At 39.7% G+C, this 17,123-nt stretch overlaps 1 protein-coding gene across 2 annotated transcripts; it reads right to left on the reverse strand.

Moving 5' to 3' along the window:
• Window positions 1–1,407: 1,407 nt before the first annotated feature.
• Window positions 1,408–16,486, reverse strand: LOC146678942 (SHC-transforming protein 1-like). Of its 2 annotated transcripts, XM_085405176.1 has the most exons (14): window positions 16,230–16,486; window positions 15,956–16,034; window positions 15,315–15,877; window positions 12,215–12,285; window positions 8,850–8,910; window positions 8,632–8,751; window positions 8,477–8,530; window positions 6,939–6,990; window positions 6,716–6,842; window positions 4,958–5,141; window positions 4,087–4,159; window positions 3,767–3,863; window positions 3,521–3,668; window positions 1,408–3,435 (listed from the first exon to the last, which is right to left on the reverse strand). In XM_085405176.1, the coding sequence occupies exons 2-14, from the start codon at window positions 16,005–16,007 to the stop codon at window positions 3,271–3,273; spliced, it is 1,767 nt and encodes a 588-aa protein (XP_085261302.1). In that variant the 5' UTR covers window positions 16,008–16,034; window positions 16,230–16,486; the 3' UTR covers window positions 1,408–3,270. The 2 variants fall into 2 exon arrangements, with proteins under 2 accessions (XP_085261302.1, XP_085261295.1); XM_085405169.1 differs by lacking the exons at window positions 15,956–16,034; window positions 16,230–16,486 and having other exon boundaries at window positions 15,315–15,875.
• Window positions 16,487–17,123: the final 637 nt, after the last annotated feature.

Consider the following 17,123-nt stretch of genomic DNA (forward strand, 5'->3'; position numbering starts at 1 on the left):
CCAAGAGTAGAGGGTTATCTATAGACAAACATTTCCTTTGTTCAAATTATCAACACCAGTCTGATAAATTGACTGTCTTGTACAGTTACACTCCGCAGCTTTGCAAGCTAGGGGCCAGAGGTCAAATGGTGACCTCGCAAGTTTGACAACATGTGACCCTCACCAGGCCTCACAAGTCTGAAAGAATGGCATCACACACTAGGTCATTGTTGTTTTTGGTGAGTTGTTCTGGGTGAGGTCCGTGTGACTCAGAGAGAATCCACATGGGCATGAGCGAAGCAGGAAAACCGCATTTCTTGGTTGTAAAATTATTTAATTTCATCCTTGTGACAGCATTCATATTAAAAGATGATATCTGATTTTTTTTTTTGTTTGTTTGGACAGAGATGCATTCAGTCCCTGCCTGTTTACTGACTGTATCAAATGACGCAGATATCATTATTACATTTACCTTCTGCATAAAGTGTTCAGGAAAACACGGGGACAATATTTCAAGTGTGTTCATTTCCTGTTCTTTACCAAGAATTGTGGGAAGTTAAATGGCATGTAGGTTCTGTGATAACATCCAAAAGAGTTACCGAACAAAAGGCTTCGAGTGTTGCTGTTCTTTAGATATCCTATCAGTGTTTGTCGCTTTTCTCTCGGTTATTGGCAGAGCAGTTTATTTACCCATCAACCGCCAGTTGTTCCTCAGTCTCAGCCTGGCAAACAGTGCTGAAGGTGATTAGTGTGGGAGAGACCCTCCAAGTCTCTCTGAGAGGGCAGCACAGCCCCAAACAGTCCACTGCATACTTTGAGCATACAGTCATTTTCTTTTTACTACACCGAAATCTACAAGTGACAGGGTGCTGAAATCTGAGGGAGCAGCGCTGCAGTTGTTGTTATAGGCTGTTTATTACCAGCTATTTTCACTGATTTTTCAGACACATCTGTGTGAATATCATTAAAACAGACACTGAAATGCAAAAAGGTTTCACTCTTTGTATTTAGCTCTTGTGAATTTGCTTTATATTGCATATAAGATTAAATGGAGATACAGTTTTAGAAAACTATCCAGATCTATTTGACCAATCAGGGGAAAATGTGCTGGCATAGTATAGGATGAAGAGCTCTTGTAAAGACTGATAGCGCCACCTTGTGGTGTGAAATATCCAGTGAAACATGGATGCAGTGAAACATCCTTTTGTTTTCTTTCAGTAAAGAAGAAATAATTAGATATTATATGCAAAATTTTAAATAAAATGAAAAATCATAATGACTTTTAAGAAACACACATTGTGTAAAAATGTTGATTTCTTTATATTTTCCAAGTGGAAAGTAAGTTAATGGATTTATTGAAAGATCTGCAACTATACATGGAAATATAGTACATAAGGTAAAAACTTAGACAGCCGTTTTGTCGTTTCTTTAACCAGTCTTCAGGAATAGTTCTCCAGGCTTCTAGAAAGGCCTTCAAAGCTCTTCTCTGAATATGTAATAATGTGTTAAATAAATACGCTACAGTGTTTTTGATAATGCGATTAATGGTTTGATATTCACACCTTTTGACTAGGATCTGATGTTCTGGGGTTTTCTTTAAAGTTGGGCTCAATTCTGTCCACTTTAGTCCAAATCATTTGAGGCCACTTATTTGAAATGCAAGGGAATTTTTTTTCTCCATGTTTCTTTTTTATCTATCACAATCAAAAAGCTGGTAGTGTTTAAATTTAGTAAACCAATGAAACAGAGTAAAACTCCCAAGGCCAAACCTAATCATGTTCAATAAAACAGCCAGAATCTTTAAAATTGTTGCACAAAGTTGCAATTACCATGCTGATCCTAAACATGGAGTTTACGAAATAATAATAATACATTTTATTGGCTCTTGCTTTCAAGCTTCACCATGTGAGCTCAGCCCATGAAGTACAGAAGATGAATCATCCATAACATCAACTTTTCTTCTTCTTCTTTTACCTTCAGAACTGCTTTAATTCTTCATGGAACCGATTCAACAAGGTGCTGGAAAGATTCCTCAGGGAGTTTGATCCATATTGACCTGATAGGATGGCATGCCAATATGATTCAAAATCACTATATGTACATGTGGATGTGACGATTTGTCAGCTGCATATCCACAATGTGAATCTCCCAATCCACTAGAATCTCGGTGAGTCAGCTGGTCGTATTATTCTGAAATAATAAGATCAGCCCATCTGACAAAAATAACCACACCACATTCAAAGTTACTTAAATCATCTTTCTTTCCCATTCTGATCCTCAATTTAAACGTCATCGTCATCCTGGGAATGTCTACATGCATGACGAAGGGGTTGGTGACTGTATGTGTATAACAACTCATAATTATGCAGGGTATCTAAGGTTTTTGTAGTAAATGGGGAAAAAAAAGAAAATTTCAATACAACCAAGTTATTCAGTTAAATGTTATCGTGAATACAATGACATCTGAATGCTTTTAGCTTTTCTAAATTGAACAATAATGTGGGCAATGTTGTGAGGAACTGTTTATTTTATGGTACAATCCCTAGTCACTCGAAGCTAATTCCATTAGTTTGATATCTTTTTGTTGTGGCGTGAATTGACTGGAACTCTTGGATGGACTGCAACACGATTTCAAAACAAAGTTCTGTTATTCTGGTTAGAGGTTTAACGTCAAATAAATCACCAACAAAATCCGATTTAATCACTTGTGTAAAAGACCCAAAGATGTGTTTAACCACATGTAATGTGGACCTAAATGGGGCTTCTAGATACAAAGACCACTGCAGTTTCATATTCAGTATGCAACAAACAAGTGGGATGAAAAGTTATTTTTCTCAAGTTAAGCATGGAAAGTGGGAACGAAAACAAAAGAAAATCAAAACTAATGAGCACGAGACAAATATAGTATATAGAAAAGGATTTGGAAAGCCTGCCAACATTCTGGTTATTTCCTGCCAACACCAGAGACTGTGTTGAGACACTGAGTAAATAATAGCAAACTGCCTGGGAGCGAGACAGGATGTTCTGCAGGCCAAAGGCTGTTCTCAATACAGGCACAAGCAGTGACTTGAGAGTTTACTCAAACAAAAAACAAAACACACAGTAAATAATATAATGGGCAAATAATGCAAAATTGTCCCAACAGTTTGGAAAAATGATCACAGCTCACTGGAAATTATGTCCAGGGGTGCTCTTCTCTTGAGGCAGCTGAAAGTGTTTAAAGGTTTAAAAGTTCTTATTCTTCTTTTTGTTGTTGCTAGGCCTCTCTGTGTTTCATCTCAAAAACCACTGCTAATTCAAGACCATGCATCTGGCAGTCTGTGAATGTTTGTGTGTTTGCAGGATCGGCTGTTTCAGGCACAGCTCGCTGCTTCCAGCAACAATGGGCATCTGATTCTCCATGTGGAATCGCACCAGGTGGCCAACGCTCAGAAACACCTGATCACGGGTCCGCACCTGGTCAATAAATGGAAAATATGCTTAAAAGTTGCTTTCTTTCTCTTCTTTAAACGATATTTGAAATCCACCAGCAGAGCTGTACCTGTCCATGTGGATCAACCAGCAGTAGGTGTCGCACAGTAGCTCCCTCCATACCGCTGAGTACATACTGACCAGCGGCAGAGCTGCTCTCTCTGACCAGGAAATCTCCGCTACAGGTGAGAAGCGACTCCGCCTGCTCTCTTCCCAACCTGTGATGAAACAAACAAAATTCCACGGGAGAGAATGACCTTGGAATTAGCAGCATTTTGACGCATCACTCATAGTCAAACAGATATTGATTACCAACCTGCCGTGGAACCATCCTTCTTCCTGGATCAGCTTCTGGACCCGCGTCTCAGTGAGCAGAGAGCGTTGTTCAGTATTGATCTCAGACTGCTCTAAATCTGATGGAGATTAGATAGAGGAAGAAAACAACAGTTGAAAAGCAACAGCTTTAAACCCCAATTGAAGCACTGCTCACTTTATTTGATTTTTAATAACCAAGTTAAAGTAAAGTACAGTTTCCTCTGAATCATAGAGGCATAGAAGTCATAATTGTACTTGAGGGACACATGCATTATATGGACAAACTCGAAACTGGACTCGGATAACGCAGTTGATTTTCACCTGCAGGTGGAGCTGGAGTCTCATCTGTGATGGAGCAGTTCTCATAAAGGGAAACAGGCCGAGGGAAACAGACCTGCAATGGCACACCATGAGTCATACACACCAGACACATATTGTTGGCTGTGCACGTTTGAACGTGTGTGTGTGTTTAGGGGCAACTGCGCTGGTAACATTTTAGAGATGAGCAGTCATGACAGGAAATTATCATCTGGTAATTCTGGGAAGTGAAGAAAACTTGTGAGGTGATGTTTGGTGAGAAGTAGCTCAAGTGTTTCTCCTCTGGGATCAACCTTTGTGCTCAATAACAAGACCATAAAATGTGCTAGTGCACTGTGTGCCTGCTATCATATTTAATTATAACAACATCGTTTCTATATTTCTTCACAAAAAAACCACGTTTTGGCTGCCATTTAAAAATGACCTTGTATAAGTTACAAAGTCTCCTGGAAAAGCATTTCAGCATTTACAGCGATTACTGCAAAGTAATCAGATCCAGCTTATCTGTTGGCTAAATGCTAAAACTTTTAGCCAATGCTAAGTTTGTGAACTTAGTCCATAGATGTGATTATAGTCTACAGTACATCCTATACAATATAAGTTTAAATAATGCAGTCTCATGCATTGCAACATAATATGTTTCAAATTGTAATGTGACAAGCTATGACATAACACTATCAAATACTAAACTGTATTCATGCTAGTCGACCACTTTAAAAATGCTGAAAAGCACCAAGAGATGTGGTTTTAAGCTTTTACAACAACAATGGGAACTTTTCTTTCTGAACAAATTGTGTTCAAGGTCCTGTCCTTATATACACAAACTCAAGTGACTGTAAATTATTAGTGCTTTGGTGTTACAGGTAAGTCTTACCCTGTGAATGTTAGCATCTTCTTTGCTCTCCTCTTCTGTGACCTGAAAGTCTTTTATTCCACCTGGGTCTCCTGGGTTCACATTGTAATAGTCACGGTGTTCACTGAATTCTCCTTCCCGGTTTGCCTTTTGGTTTATTATTAACTCTTCTGGGCACCATTTGTGACAGATTCTCAGTGCCGGTCTGAATATACACATAGTGTTGAGGTATTGGTAGAAGGAAGGAAGGACAGAAAAGACAGATACATTTTAATATCAGATAAAGATACCCTGATATGCCTTCCCTTGCTAAACCATGAATTAACCGTAATTAATGACATTTTTTTGAAACCTGGGTTCAGTTTCACTTGCCCAGGCCTGATTACCGCCAGACCTGCTGAATCAACAAATCACCTAAATAGAACCTGTCTGACAAAGTGAAACAGGCTAAAAGATCTCAAAAACAACCGATAAACAAACTAATTTACATATATCCGGGTGAGATAGTGAGAGATAGTGGTGAACCTTCCCAGGAGTGGAAGGCACACAGGCTCATCTCACATTTGCCAATTAGCATCTTGATGACCCCCAAGACTTTTGGAAAAATATTCTGTGGCCCGATGAGATAAAGCTGAACTTTGTGGAAGGTTTGTGCCCCAAACATGTCGGTGGTAGTGTAGTGGTCTGAGGCTGCGTTGCTGCTTCAGGAGGACTTGCTGAAACTGCTGGAACCATGAATTCTGCTCTCTAGCAGAAATACCTGAAGGAGAACGTTTGGACATCAATTTGTGCCCTGAAGCTTAATGACGCTTTGGTTTTTTCAACAGACCATAAAGTCCAACGCCGAATGGTTCAAAAAAATATTGATGGGTTATTCAAAGTCTGGACTTTCATTAGGCCAAAATGATCTGATTGAGATACTTAAGCATAAATCATGCTTGTTTAACATGAACAGTATGTCTGAATTAAAACAATTCTTCTAAGAAGAGTGGGCCAAAATTCCTCCACACCTCAGTTATTCTAGTTATCACGAGTGCTTGATTGCAGTTCTTGTCGCCAAGGGTGGCACAACCTGTTATTAGATTTAGAGGGCAATTACTTTTTCACAAAGGCCCAGTAGGTTCAGATAGTTTTTAGCCCTAATAAACCAAACGTATCATTTAAAAACTGCATTTTGTATTGATTATGGTTCTCTGTCTCATATTAAAATTTATTTGTTGATCTGAAGCATTTAAATGTAACAAATATGCAAACATCAGGACGGGGGCCAATACTTATGGCACTATATACAATCATACATATACACATATATTCAGCTATACTTATATGTACATATGAATTCACTCAGAGTCACTGACATAATAATAATAATAATAATAATAATAATAATAATAATAATAATGTATACTTTATTGATCCCCGTGGGGAAATTCCTCTCTGCATTTAACCCATACGCTCTGTGAAGCAGTGGGCAGCCATTGGGCGCCCGAGGAGCAGTGTGTAGGGATGGTAACTTGCTCAGGGGTACCTCAGGGTAGCCGTTCAGTGGATTTCGAACTCCCGACCTTCCGATCATGGGGCCACCACCACTATCCCTGTCCCATACAGTAAATACTGCATAATATTGTTTCTATATTTAATAGCAAATCCATAATATACTATAATATTTATGTATATATACACACATGCATATATATATATATATATATATATATATATATATATATATATATATATATATATATATATATTCACATATATACATGTAAGAGCTATAACCTGGAACTGGTGGACAGGACCGATGGTGTCTGGCTGAGAAGGTGGCGGAAGCGCGTCTCAAAGGCCTGACCGATGCTGTTGATAACCTCATTGGCTTGACCCTCGGGACACTCCAGGATGTGACAGGCTGCCATAGAGAGCAAAAGTCAAACATTATTTTCATAACAATCAGTAAATTGAAATTTGAGTGTAAGGCCAGCTCAAAGCAAACTCTCTCTCATACCTCTGTCATTGGCAAGGTCTTTAGCTACATAAGCAATGTAATCTGCCATGTCCTGTAAACAAATTGAGAGAGAAAAACACAATAAAAGGCATGATTATAAATTATAAATGCAAAAAATGACTCGATAGACTTTTTCCATGTGGAAAGCTCAATTTCAATTTATATTTTCACCCATTATTTTCAGTTAATGTTCATCCACGTGTACGCTTTGTCTGAAGAGTTCAGCCTAATACAAGAGCACAGTAAGCTGAATATGGTTCACCATAAAGCTTATGTGTCAGACTGAATTTAATTCCCCTTTGCTATCTTTCATGTGCCCAAGCCAGCTGAGCAGAGGCTTAGAGCACACTACAAGATTAGTATGGCTAATTAATTAAAAACGGTGAGCTATAATCCCATCCACAGCTTTGCTGGTGTTGTCTTTCCCAGAGAGTAACTACCTTCTTATTTTCTCTCATCTTTAGTCAGTGTATATTTCTGCACATGATTTGTAGTGAATCTGTGTTTGAACTAAAAGGCCAACCAAAATGCAGTTTGACCTAGACAGCAGCTAATAACCACATGCCCTACAGACAGATCTGCATTGATTTTTATGTTCATTACACACATTTTTAGGGCACAGGAAATTTTCACTCAGGCCAAATAACTTGAATCCTGTCATGTGGATATATGTGCGCACAGAGGGAAACAAATTAAGAAGAATAGACCTGAGTAATTAGTCTGATAAGCGCTTGGCAAGGTGTAAAGATGATGAAGGCAGTTAGCTCTGATGAGTGCATAAGTCACAGCAAAGGATTTCATGATTTGTCGCCTTTAGCAATTAATTAGCACAAGAATTACATTCAAGAGTTTTACAATGAGCCAAATTAAGGGTAAAACCGTAAACAGACACATTTATTAAATGACTCAGACTTGAAAGAGTAATCCTTAAGAGAAAACTCACAAGCAGTCACATGATTAATCACTGCTACAGTTCTAGCAGAAATAACCCATCAAATAAAATCTTTTCTTTATATTTGCCAGCTCTTTTATATAGTACCAACAAGCTTTAAACACTTAAGGAGGTGGTTGTCAAACTTTTCTGGAAGGCTTCGCTTCTGAAACAGGCAAAACATTCACGTGACACACTCCCAAGAATGAAGAATCCAAATTAAATTGAACAAAATAAAGGTCAGTATACCCCCAGCACACTCTGAATGCTGGGGATAATATACTGTTGAATATCAGAGGTTCTTTGCATAAATCATATTCATTAAAATTAATCACAAGGGAATGTTTAGACATTTTTGCCAAAGTCTGAAGTTTCATTTGTAGCATGCTTTCAGATGCTGACCTTGTACCACTAATTAAAAGAGCAGAATGATCAAGAGTTGAGGCAGGAAATGATTTAATCCTCCATAAATGGTAGTACACCAATGCAATAATCAGACTAAATCAAATTACTCACTGTGTGTGTGATTGTGCTCTTGCTACCCTGTTTGTGTCCCTATCTGATCATCAACGTGTACAAGGGGAAAGATTTGAGAATATGAACATACTGAATCTCCACCGGAGGCAAATGAAATGGTCTGCATGGGGTGGTGGGCAATCTTCTGTGAAAGAGAAAAGAGGAAATGATACAATAGCAGATAGGTTTGCCAGTAAACCTGACATGAGGCTGTTTTGATGGGGTTTAACATGCTGACACTGTCACCTGTAAGGACGAGGCAGCGATTAGAGTCATACTGTCGGTGGAGACAGTGAGGATGATCCTTCTTCCAGAAAACTGCAGGTTTGTCTGACCCAGAACAGAAGACAGTCCCTTGCAAACAGGCTAATGATGACAAAAACCACTGTTATTCCAGCTGAACGTGGCAGAAAGAGAGAGTGTGTGAGTATGAGTGTGTGCCTGTCTGTGTACACAAGCCTTACCCTTTTAGTTTTCACTGCTGTTTTGAGCAATGTCCTCGCACAAAGTCTGCTGATTGCCTCTCTGCACACAAACACATAGACACATAAGCACATGCACACAGTAACACAGAGATACCTTTGTATGTGATCTGGTGTGCCCTGCGGACATGTGATGTGCATGTGAGAGGAAGAAAACTACACTACAGAAAGCACATATACATGCACTGCTGGAAGAATGTAACCAAATATACTTACTCAAATGCAATACTTTATTACTTTAGTTTTGGAGTACATTTAGTACACACAACCAAAAAAAACCCCCAACATATTACACAAAAGGTATCCTTTTATCTGCATGTCGCTGTGAGTATTTGATTCAAAAGCCAAACATGACTTAGTACTTGGTGGAGAAACCCTTGTTGGCATGCACACTGATAAGACATTTCGTGTAGTTGGTCACTAAGTTTGCACACATGCTCAGCATTTCTCTTCCCCCAATCTCAGCACTTTCTCCCAGTCCTTCTCTGAATCATCTAAATGTTCACTTAATACGAGCCTGTTCATGTGCCTTGTTAAGCATGTGCTGCAAGACTTCAATCCACTGCATATCGCAGTGTGTTCCTAACAGTGTTCTTGGTGACTGCGGTCCCAAGTGTCTTAGGATTATTAACAAGCTCCTCCAGTGTAGTTTTGAGCTGATTCGCCATCTTTCTCAGGATCATCCTCACCCTGTGAGGTAAGATCTTGCATGGAGCTGCAGACCAGAGGCAACTGACGGTCATTTTAAACTTCTTCCATTTCTGAATAATCGCAGCAAGAGTTGTCACCTTCACACTGAGCTTCTTGCTGATGGTCTTGTACCCCATTCCATCTTTGTGCTGGTCTAAAATCTTGTCCCTGATGTCCATTGACAGGTATTTGGTCTTGTCCGTAACAAGATGAGATCAGGAGTATCCGTAATTGATTGTAATCTGTGTGTTACATGTGCACACAGCTAATCGTAGGAGCAAGAATTCTGGCTGGGTGATTAAATACTTATTTCACTCAATTACATGCAAGTCAATTAATAACTTTTTCTGAATTTTTGGTTAATATTCTGTGGTAAACATGTACTTCAACAAAAGACAGGAACATAGGGTAATGTATATAAGTGGAAGAAGATGAATACAGGTGGACTACATCTTATGCAAAAGCTGCAACCTGAAAGAGATAGGAGACTGCAGGGTGGTGGCAGGAGAGAATGTGCCAGGCAGCATTGGTTAGTAGTCTGAATGATTACTTTGGAAATCAAGAAAAAGCGTTTGTGAAGACAGAGCCAAGGATTAAATGAGAAAGAAAGAAAGAAAGAAAGAAGAATGTTGAAAGAGTTGGTCGGTTGAGAAGAGGTACCAGATGACAGGAAATGGAACAGCTGTAGTACTTAGGGAAAGTCCAAAAAAGGTCTTTGGTGTATTCTCTGGATGGAGGATAGAGGACGAGGAGACCTGGTGGTGGAATGAGGAAGTACAGGAAAATATTCCAAGGAATAGATTAGCAAAGAAAAAGTGGGATATCGGGGAAATAAGAAAGTGGACAGCAGCACTGGGAGGAAAGAGAGAAGTAAAAAAAGGCAAAGGAAAAGGCTTATACTGAGTTGTATGCAAGATTCAAAAACTTGTATAAATTGGCAGAGGCAGAGAGATGGAGCTGGAAAGGATGTGCAGCAGGTTAGACAGCGAGACAGTGGTCAGGTGTGCAGCTGGAGGGAAAAACGGGTTCAAGGTTGGGATGGGATTACATCAGGGATCAGCTCTGAGACCTGAGGTTGCAGTGATGACGCACAGGTTGACAGATGAGGTCAGGCAGGAGTCTCTGTGGACTACACTGTTTCCAGACAACATTGTGATGTGTACTGAGAGTAGAGGGCAGGTATAGCGGATATACTGGATATTGAAGATAGAGCTGCAGGCAGGAGGAAAAGAGGAAGACTGCAGAGAAGTTTCAGGGATGTAGTGAAGGAGGACATGCAGATTGGTATGACAAAGGAGGATGGAGGGTGAGATGGAGGCAGGTGATCTGCGCTCCATCTTAAATGAGCTTTGGCTTAAAGAAGGTACAGTAGCGGCCTTTATGGATCTTTTTTTTTTTAACTGCTTTTGTTTGTTTCTTAGTTTGTTTTTAATTGTATGGCATATTTTCAATTTGCATTTGTGGACCAGGACACAAACTGTCTACACTAGCAGTGAGTTTCAGCTGCCCACACATGGATTTCCACTATAAAATCTGTGTATTGTCTATTTTTAATGCAGTGCTGCCTGAGGTCTTGAAGATCACACCCTTTCAATATTGGTTTTTGGCCTTGTCCTTCGCCAATGTCTCTCTGGATTCTTGGAATCTTTTAATGATATGATGAAATCTTCCAATTCTTTGCAATTTTGCATTTAGAAACATTATTAAATTGTTGTGCTGCTTGCCATTGCCCACGTGGTCTTTTACAGTGTTACGAAATCCTCCTCGTCTTTATTTTTAAGAAGTCTAACTAGTTGCAAGATGTTGTTTTTGTTAATTTGCTTTTAGCTTTTTACAAATTCAGTTTTCTTGTAACTTATAAATCCTTCTTTTAAGGATAACTTGCAATAATCACTGTAGTGAAGAAAAAATTACAGAAGAACAACAAAAAAAAAACATAACTAGAATAGCTGATCACAAACTTCCATCTGCAGTGTTAAAGCAGTAACACTTCAAAATATTCCTGGTATGTTTCTTTTTTTAAATCAAGTCAATCTGAGCTGAGATTGTATCTCTGACGCTTGGGTCAGCGAGGGCAAAGCAAAAAAACACCCCCACGCGCACGAATGGAACATCCCACTACCTAGGAAGCAATGCTGATTTCCAGGAAGACCGTTTTTCTTCTTGAAAACACATTGTAAGAATTGGATTGAGGTTTGTCTCCCTCTCTCTCTTTTAATAAGACTGAGGGATCATTAGGAGGAAATTCATCTAATTGGATTTTCTGCTCCATCATTCAACAGCGCTTCTGTAAACAGAGAGGGCTGTGTTATGGCATCCTGCACTAGGATTTCAATATCAAATGATGAGGAGAAAGCCCCGTTTATGAAATATTATACATTTAATTTGATTTCCCTCTTTGAAACATTTTTGAAATAAGCTACACATGGTTAGCTGGGAAAATAAAAGTTAAATGAGTTCAGGATAAAGCAATTTTGCTCACTTTTTTTCCTCATCTGTGTGCAAGCGAAACAGCACCTAATCCATATATGGCATTCCCCTGCAGTCAGGATTATGTTGCATGTATTATACGTTCATGTATTATATCATTAGATGTATATATTCGTATTTGTGTTTGTTTGTGTTTGTTAGAAAGGGGTGCAGAGAGGACCTCCTACCGTGTAACTTGCATTCTTGTATCAAAGTCAAGGGTTCTCATGGACTGGGTCACTTCCACACTACCCATGTACTAGAAAAACACACAGAAAAAAAAACAATGGAAAAATATATTATAATAATAATACTAGTAATAAAAGTCTCAGGAACATCCAACAGAGTCCTGAGGACTCTGAGGTGCGCACTTTCAACAACAATTAAAATATATTAAAGAAACACAACACTCTTACAGGAGTCTGGTCACTTTTCATGAATTTTCTGTTATTGCATCCTCACTTTTAGTTTTTATGATGGAAGAAAATGATTCTGCAGAAAAGGTGAAAAGTTCATGAGCTGATTTGCGGCAGACAACATAGATTTACACATAGCTGTAACGAGTCAAGAGGAATGGAAATAACTGGGCCTTCGAGAAGGTTCCAGAAAGCTGATAGAGAGAGAAAGTGGTTTTATGCATTGTGTTTAAGTCATTTAAGTTCCATCCATGTGCGTTCTTAGAGTTTTGTGGCTGGGAATGGGAATTTTGTTTTTAAAAAAAAGTGTAATAGAACACGTGAGACGGGATGGAAATGCTAGTTTGAAAACAATCAATAAATTAGATACGCAGAGCAGAAATTTAAAGTTCATATCCAAATTATGTCATTGTTTTCCTGAAATCGGTTTAACTTCTTAAGGAATGTATTCTGAAACACACTGGAGTTGTTGTTTTTGTTTGTCTGTTGGTTATATATAACCATGCTATTAAAATAAAGGTATTTTAGTTATTCAGAAGAAAGTACCCCAGGGTTCTTTAAGTGATGCTTAAAGAGATTTCACAGGACACTGAAAAACTAACTCCACCTTAACTGCTTCCACTGGCATTAAGAAGGTAAGCAGGTGGTGCTAATCAAATGCGCTTAATTAAATGATCATCTGGAAGTGTGACCACCACTAAAAAACCAGACATTTTGGTAGTTTGCTGGTCTGGAGTATTCAGCTATGTTAACACTATGTCACTCCAGGGAGTGGATGTCCCAGCAAACCTAAGAGCTACATCTCAGGTTCTACAGATCTCAGTTAGGATGTGAAACGTTAAAGTTCATGACAGTACAATTAGAAAAGGACTGAACAAGTTTGTTCTGAGTGATTGCCAAGAGAAAGCCTCTTCTCTCTAAAAATAAAATGGCAGCGTGGCTTAGGTTTGCAAAGTTCCATCTGCAAAAACCGCAAGACATTAGGGACAATGGCCAGACAAGTCCAAAGCAGAAATGTGTGGCCATGATGCACAACGACTGTCAAAAATCAAACACAGCATATCAGCAAACACAGCTCATACCTACTGTCAAGCACAGCTGTGGAGGGGTGAAGATTTGGGTTTGTTTTGCAGCCAAAGTACCGGAACACCTTGCAGTCACTGAGTCAACCATAAACTCCTCTGTATAGCAACATATTTAGGAGTCAAATATGAGGCCATCTGTGCAACAGCTAAAGTTTGGACAAAATTGGGTGAAGTAACAGAACAATGATCTCAAGGACAGCAGCAAATCTACAACAGAATTGCTGAAAAAGAAAAGACTAAAAGTGCTGCAACAACCAAAAGTCCAGAATGCAACACAACAGAAAATGCTGTATTGGAAACTTAAGAGAGCTGTGCATGAACGAATGCCAACAAACCTCAATGAACTGAAGCAACCTTACAAAGAAGAGTGGGTCAAAATCCTTCCACAACAAAGACTGATAAAATCATACAAAACAAAACAAAACAAGAAGACCTCTGAAAGCATAAACCTCTGCTAAGGCAGCTCACTCTCTGTGCAGTATTTACTTTAAAGGGAATGTTGTACTCTGTGTATATTTATATTTGTTCTTAGTTTAAGAAGTTTGTAGTTTCTTCCATTTTAAAGGGAATTTTTCTTCCTGTACATGCTCGTTGTTGGAGTTTTCTCTGTATTATTGTAGGGTCTTTACCTTACAAATAACATTATAAATAACATTTAAAAATTAAAACTGAATGACAGGCACACAGTCCTTGGCGGAGGCAGTGATTTGCTACTTTGAGTTATTACTGCCCAAAACTAACCTTTAAAATCTTTGTAGCAAATTCTGATTGGAATACCCAAGAAATAAGTAAGTTTCAAGCTTACAAAAGCAAAAGCAAGATGGCAGTTTTAAGCAAAGCAAGTGAGCAGAAAGTAAAAGCTGTGACTACATTTTAATGTGCGACCTGTCAGCAGATTCTAACCATGCGACAAGTAGCCAGTACAATCTTTACAGTCTTACTTTAGCTTATTAGAATGCCAGACAACTCAGAGTTGAGGTAAATGTTGACATGTGTCTGACTGTAACTGAATTTATCAGACTATATAGATGTGAGGAAGACAGAGAAGCAACCAGGCAATATTCAGGCCATGTGCTCAAATACACTATGACGAGTCCCACTTCTACTGGGCAGGAAATTCAGTATCGCAGACCTCATAGGCTGGAGGCAGGATGAGTAAGTCCATTGATAAAAACCAGACTTAAATCAATATATGTATACATGGGTGGGTTGAGCGGGCAGAAGAAACATATGTGTGTGCTTGTTTATAGAGGTCAATCAGACAGTCCATTCTCATTTCCACCAGTGGTCAGCTCACAGGCCTGTGTGGACACACCTCTGCCATCGGGACAAGATGGGTTCTGTTCTAGGACAGCATGCTGATACTAGATATATTCACACACATGCATTCACACACATAGCAGGACTGAACTAGAGGGAAGCAGAGAGCTAGGATGAGTCACTACTGCCTACATAGGAGGCTCTAACTGAGGAGGGGAGTGACTGTGAGTGTGACGGTGTGGATAGAGCAGAGAGTGTATGCATATGTGTATTTTCCATGTTCACGTGTGTGTATTTATTTTGGCCGTGGCACTAAGTAAACAGTAATTTAACACTGCTGAAATCTGGCATATCTTTAGGTCATGACGACTTGCATAGTACAGAGAAAAGGAGCTTGCACAGCATTTTGGTAATTTCTACACACAAAGAATTTTACACACATTAACAAAATTAAGAATATGAATTACTTGGGCAAGTAAAATGTTGGTTTACTCTATCTGATCATGCACATGTGCAGGGTCAGGTACCTTGATGTGATGGTGAACTGCTCTGCTTCCTGTCCCCACCACTGTACGATCACCTTTTGCAGAGGAAATCTTCACACAGCACAGACCACCTCTGTGATGTGAGCAGGGAGGATATCCAGGGGTCCAAGGAAGGCTTGCCATCCGTTGTAGGGTGATAGGTCTTTTTGTGCAGAGCAAAGCAGGGTGAATTAGATTTTGGCCCGTGGATAGGGGAGCGTTGAGGGAAGCGTGAGTGCAAAATCTCTCATTACTTCCTGAACCCCACTCTGTTCTGGACAAGGGTTTGTCAGTAGGGGCACTGATGCTTCTGCCTCTGGCTGTGTCTGTCTGTCCTTTTAGGCCTTGCCGGGAAATAGGGCTTTGCAGTCGGATGTTGGCCATGCGGGGGATGAAATCCCTCAGGGTGGATGGTCCGTGGTGTGTAGTAATCCCAAGTCCCAGCTGACTGAATTCAGAGTCTAAGCAGAGGTCCTGCTTCAGGGGCAACATTCCCTGGGGGTTCTCCTCCAGAGATGTTGGAGAATCGTTGCGCAGTCGACTGTATTTAGTACGCTTCAGCATACCTGTAGAAGATGAAAAAGAAAGTGTCAGAATCAAATCAGCCGCACTGTGATTTTCATTGTACTGATTAAGCGACCTGCCTGGTAGGAGTCCCGTCTGTGATTTCAACCTGGATAAGGTTTGCTCTCTCATAATCAGGAAACAGAGCAAAGGAGAACGCTGAAATAAATGTAAAAAAAAAAAAGGAAACTTGAAAATTCAGGTCACCATTAAGGAATTTTAACTAAAGATTTTGGTAAAAGGAGATGAAGAAATAACATCAGGTTTCAGGAGCGTCTGAAAACTATCTTTGTGTCGGGTGCGCTCTGTCGTCAGATCATTTAAAGGGAATCCTGCTGTGCAGATTCAACTCACCACTGTAGGACTCTGGGATGTCCTGTTAAGTCTAGAGTCCAGTCTGCTCCACTCTAGTCATGCAGAGTACAGCCCCATCCTACTGACCCACACACTTTCTCAGTCAGTTGCCAGGCTCCCAGCTTCACCTTCACATCAACTTTCCTCCCCTCTGTCTTTTCTTTCTGAGGCGCAGCAGGATTGTGCAGCGTGTATGAATGAACTTTCTCTTTTTTTATGAATGAGATCTCGCTCACTTCCCCTGTCTCTCTCATGACGCTGCATGCAGATGAATGTGTGAATGGAGCAGAGGAGAGATTGACAGACGGCCCCCAAAGGCTCTCTTTCTCCTCCCTCACCCATAAACTACCATCCAATCACAGGCAGGCAGGGTGACTCATGCTGTGCACATACACACACACACACACACACACACACACACACACACACACACACACACACACACACACACACACACTCACACTCAGTATTACACTGAAGCAGTGCTCCATTCCTTTCTTCTAACATGACTTCCACCTTAGAGATGTTTTAAATAAATTATCATTAATTTGGCTTACTTTGGAAAATAACATTTTATCACTGGTACCATGACTGACATGATTTACACAATAAAATGTACCCCATAGTGACTGTATTGTTCAAATTAACACACAGGAGGAAGAGGATTTAACTGAAGCATTTGCATTTCCCTTTGATCCCGATCAGAACAATATTCCAGGCGCCATTTAAACAGTGTTTTACATACTGGTGTTATTCCTGATTGAAAGATTGTCTTTCAGATTGCAGCGGTGCAGCCATACTCTCAAATTCCACAGTAAAAGCATTTTAAACCATGGAGCTTTACCTTTTTCCATAAAATAATAATTACACACCACTAGCTATTGTCAAAGAGTA

This window comes from Rhamphochromis longiceps, linkage group LG1, assembly GCF_057381845.1.
Source record: "Rhamphochromis longiceps isolate RC_006_pf linkage group LG1, R_longiceps_female_GT1.1, whole genome shotgun sequence".
NCBI classification, from domain to species: Eukaryota; Metazoa; Chordata; class Actinopteri; order Cichliformes; family Cichlidae; genus Rhamphochromis; species Rhamphochromis longiceps.

What these genes read in the sequence shown, in the direction of transcription:
- LOC146678942 (XM_085405176.1), bottom strand. Translation starts at nt 16,007, where the DNA reads ATGAGAGAGCAAACCTTATCCAGGTTGAAATCACAGACGGGACTCCTA. An exon ending in AGACCTTGCCAATGACAGAG is followed by an intron (nt 6,843 to 6,938) that starts GTATGAGAGAGA and finishes TCTCTATGGCAG; the next exon opens with CCTGTCACATCCTGGAGTGT. An exon ending in GAAGGATGGTTCCACGGCAG is followed by an intron (nt 3,669 to 3,766) that starts GTTGGTAATCAA and finishes GTTTCATCACAG; the next exon opens with GTTGGGAAGAGAGCAGGCGG.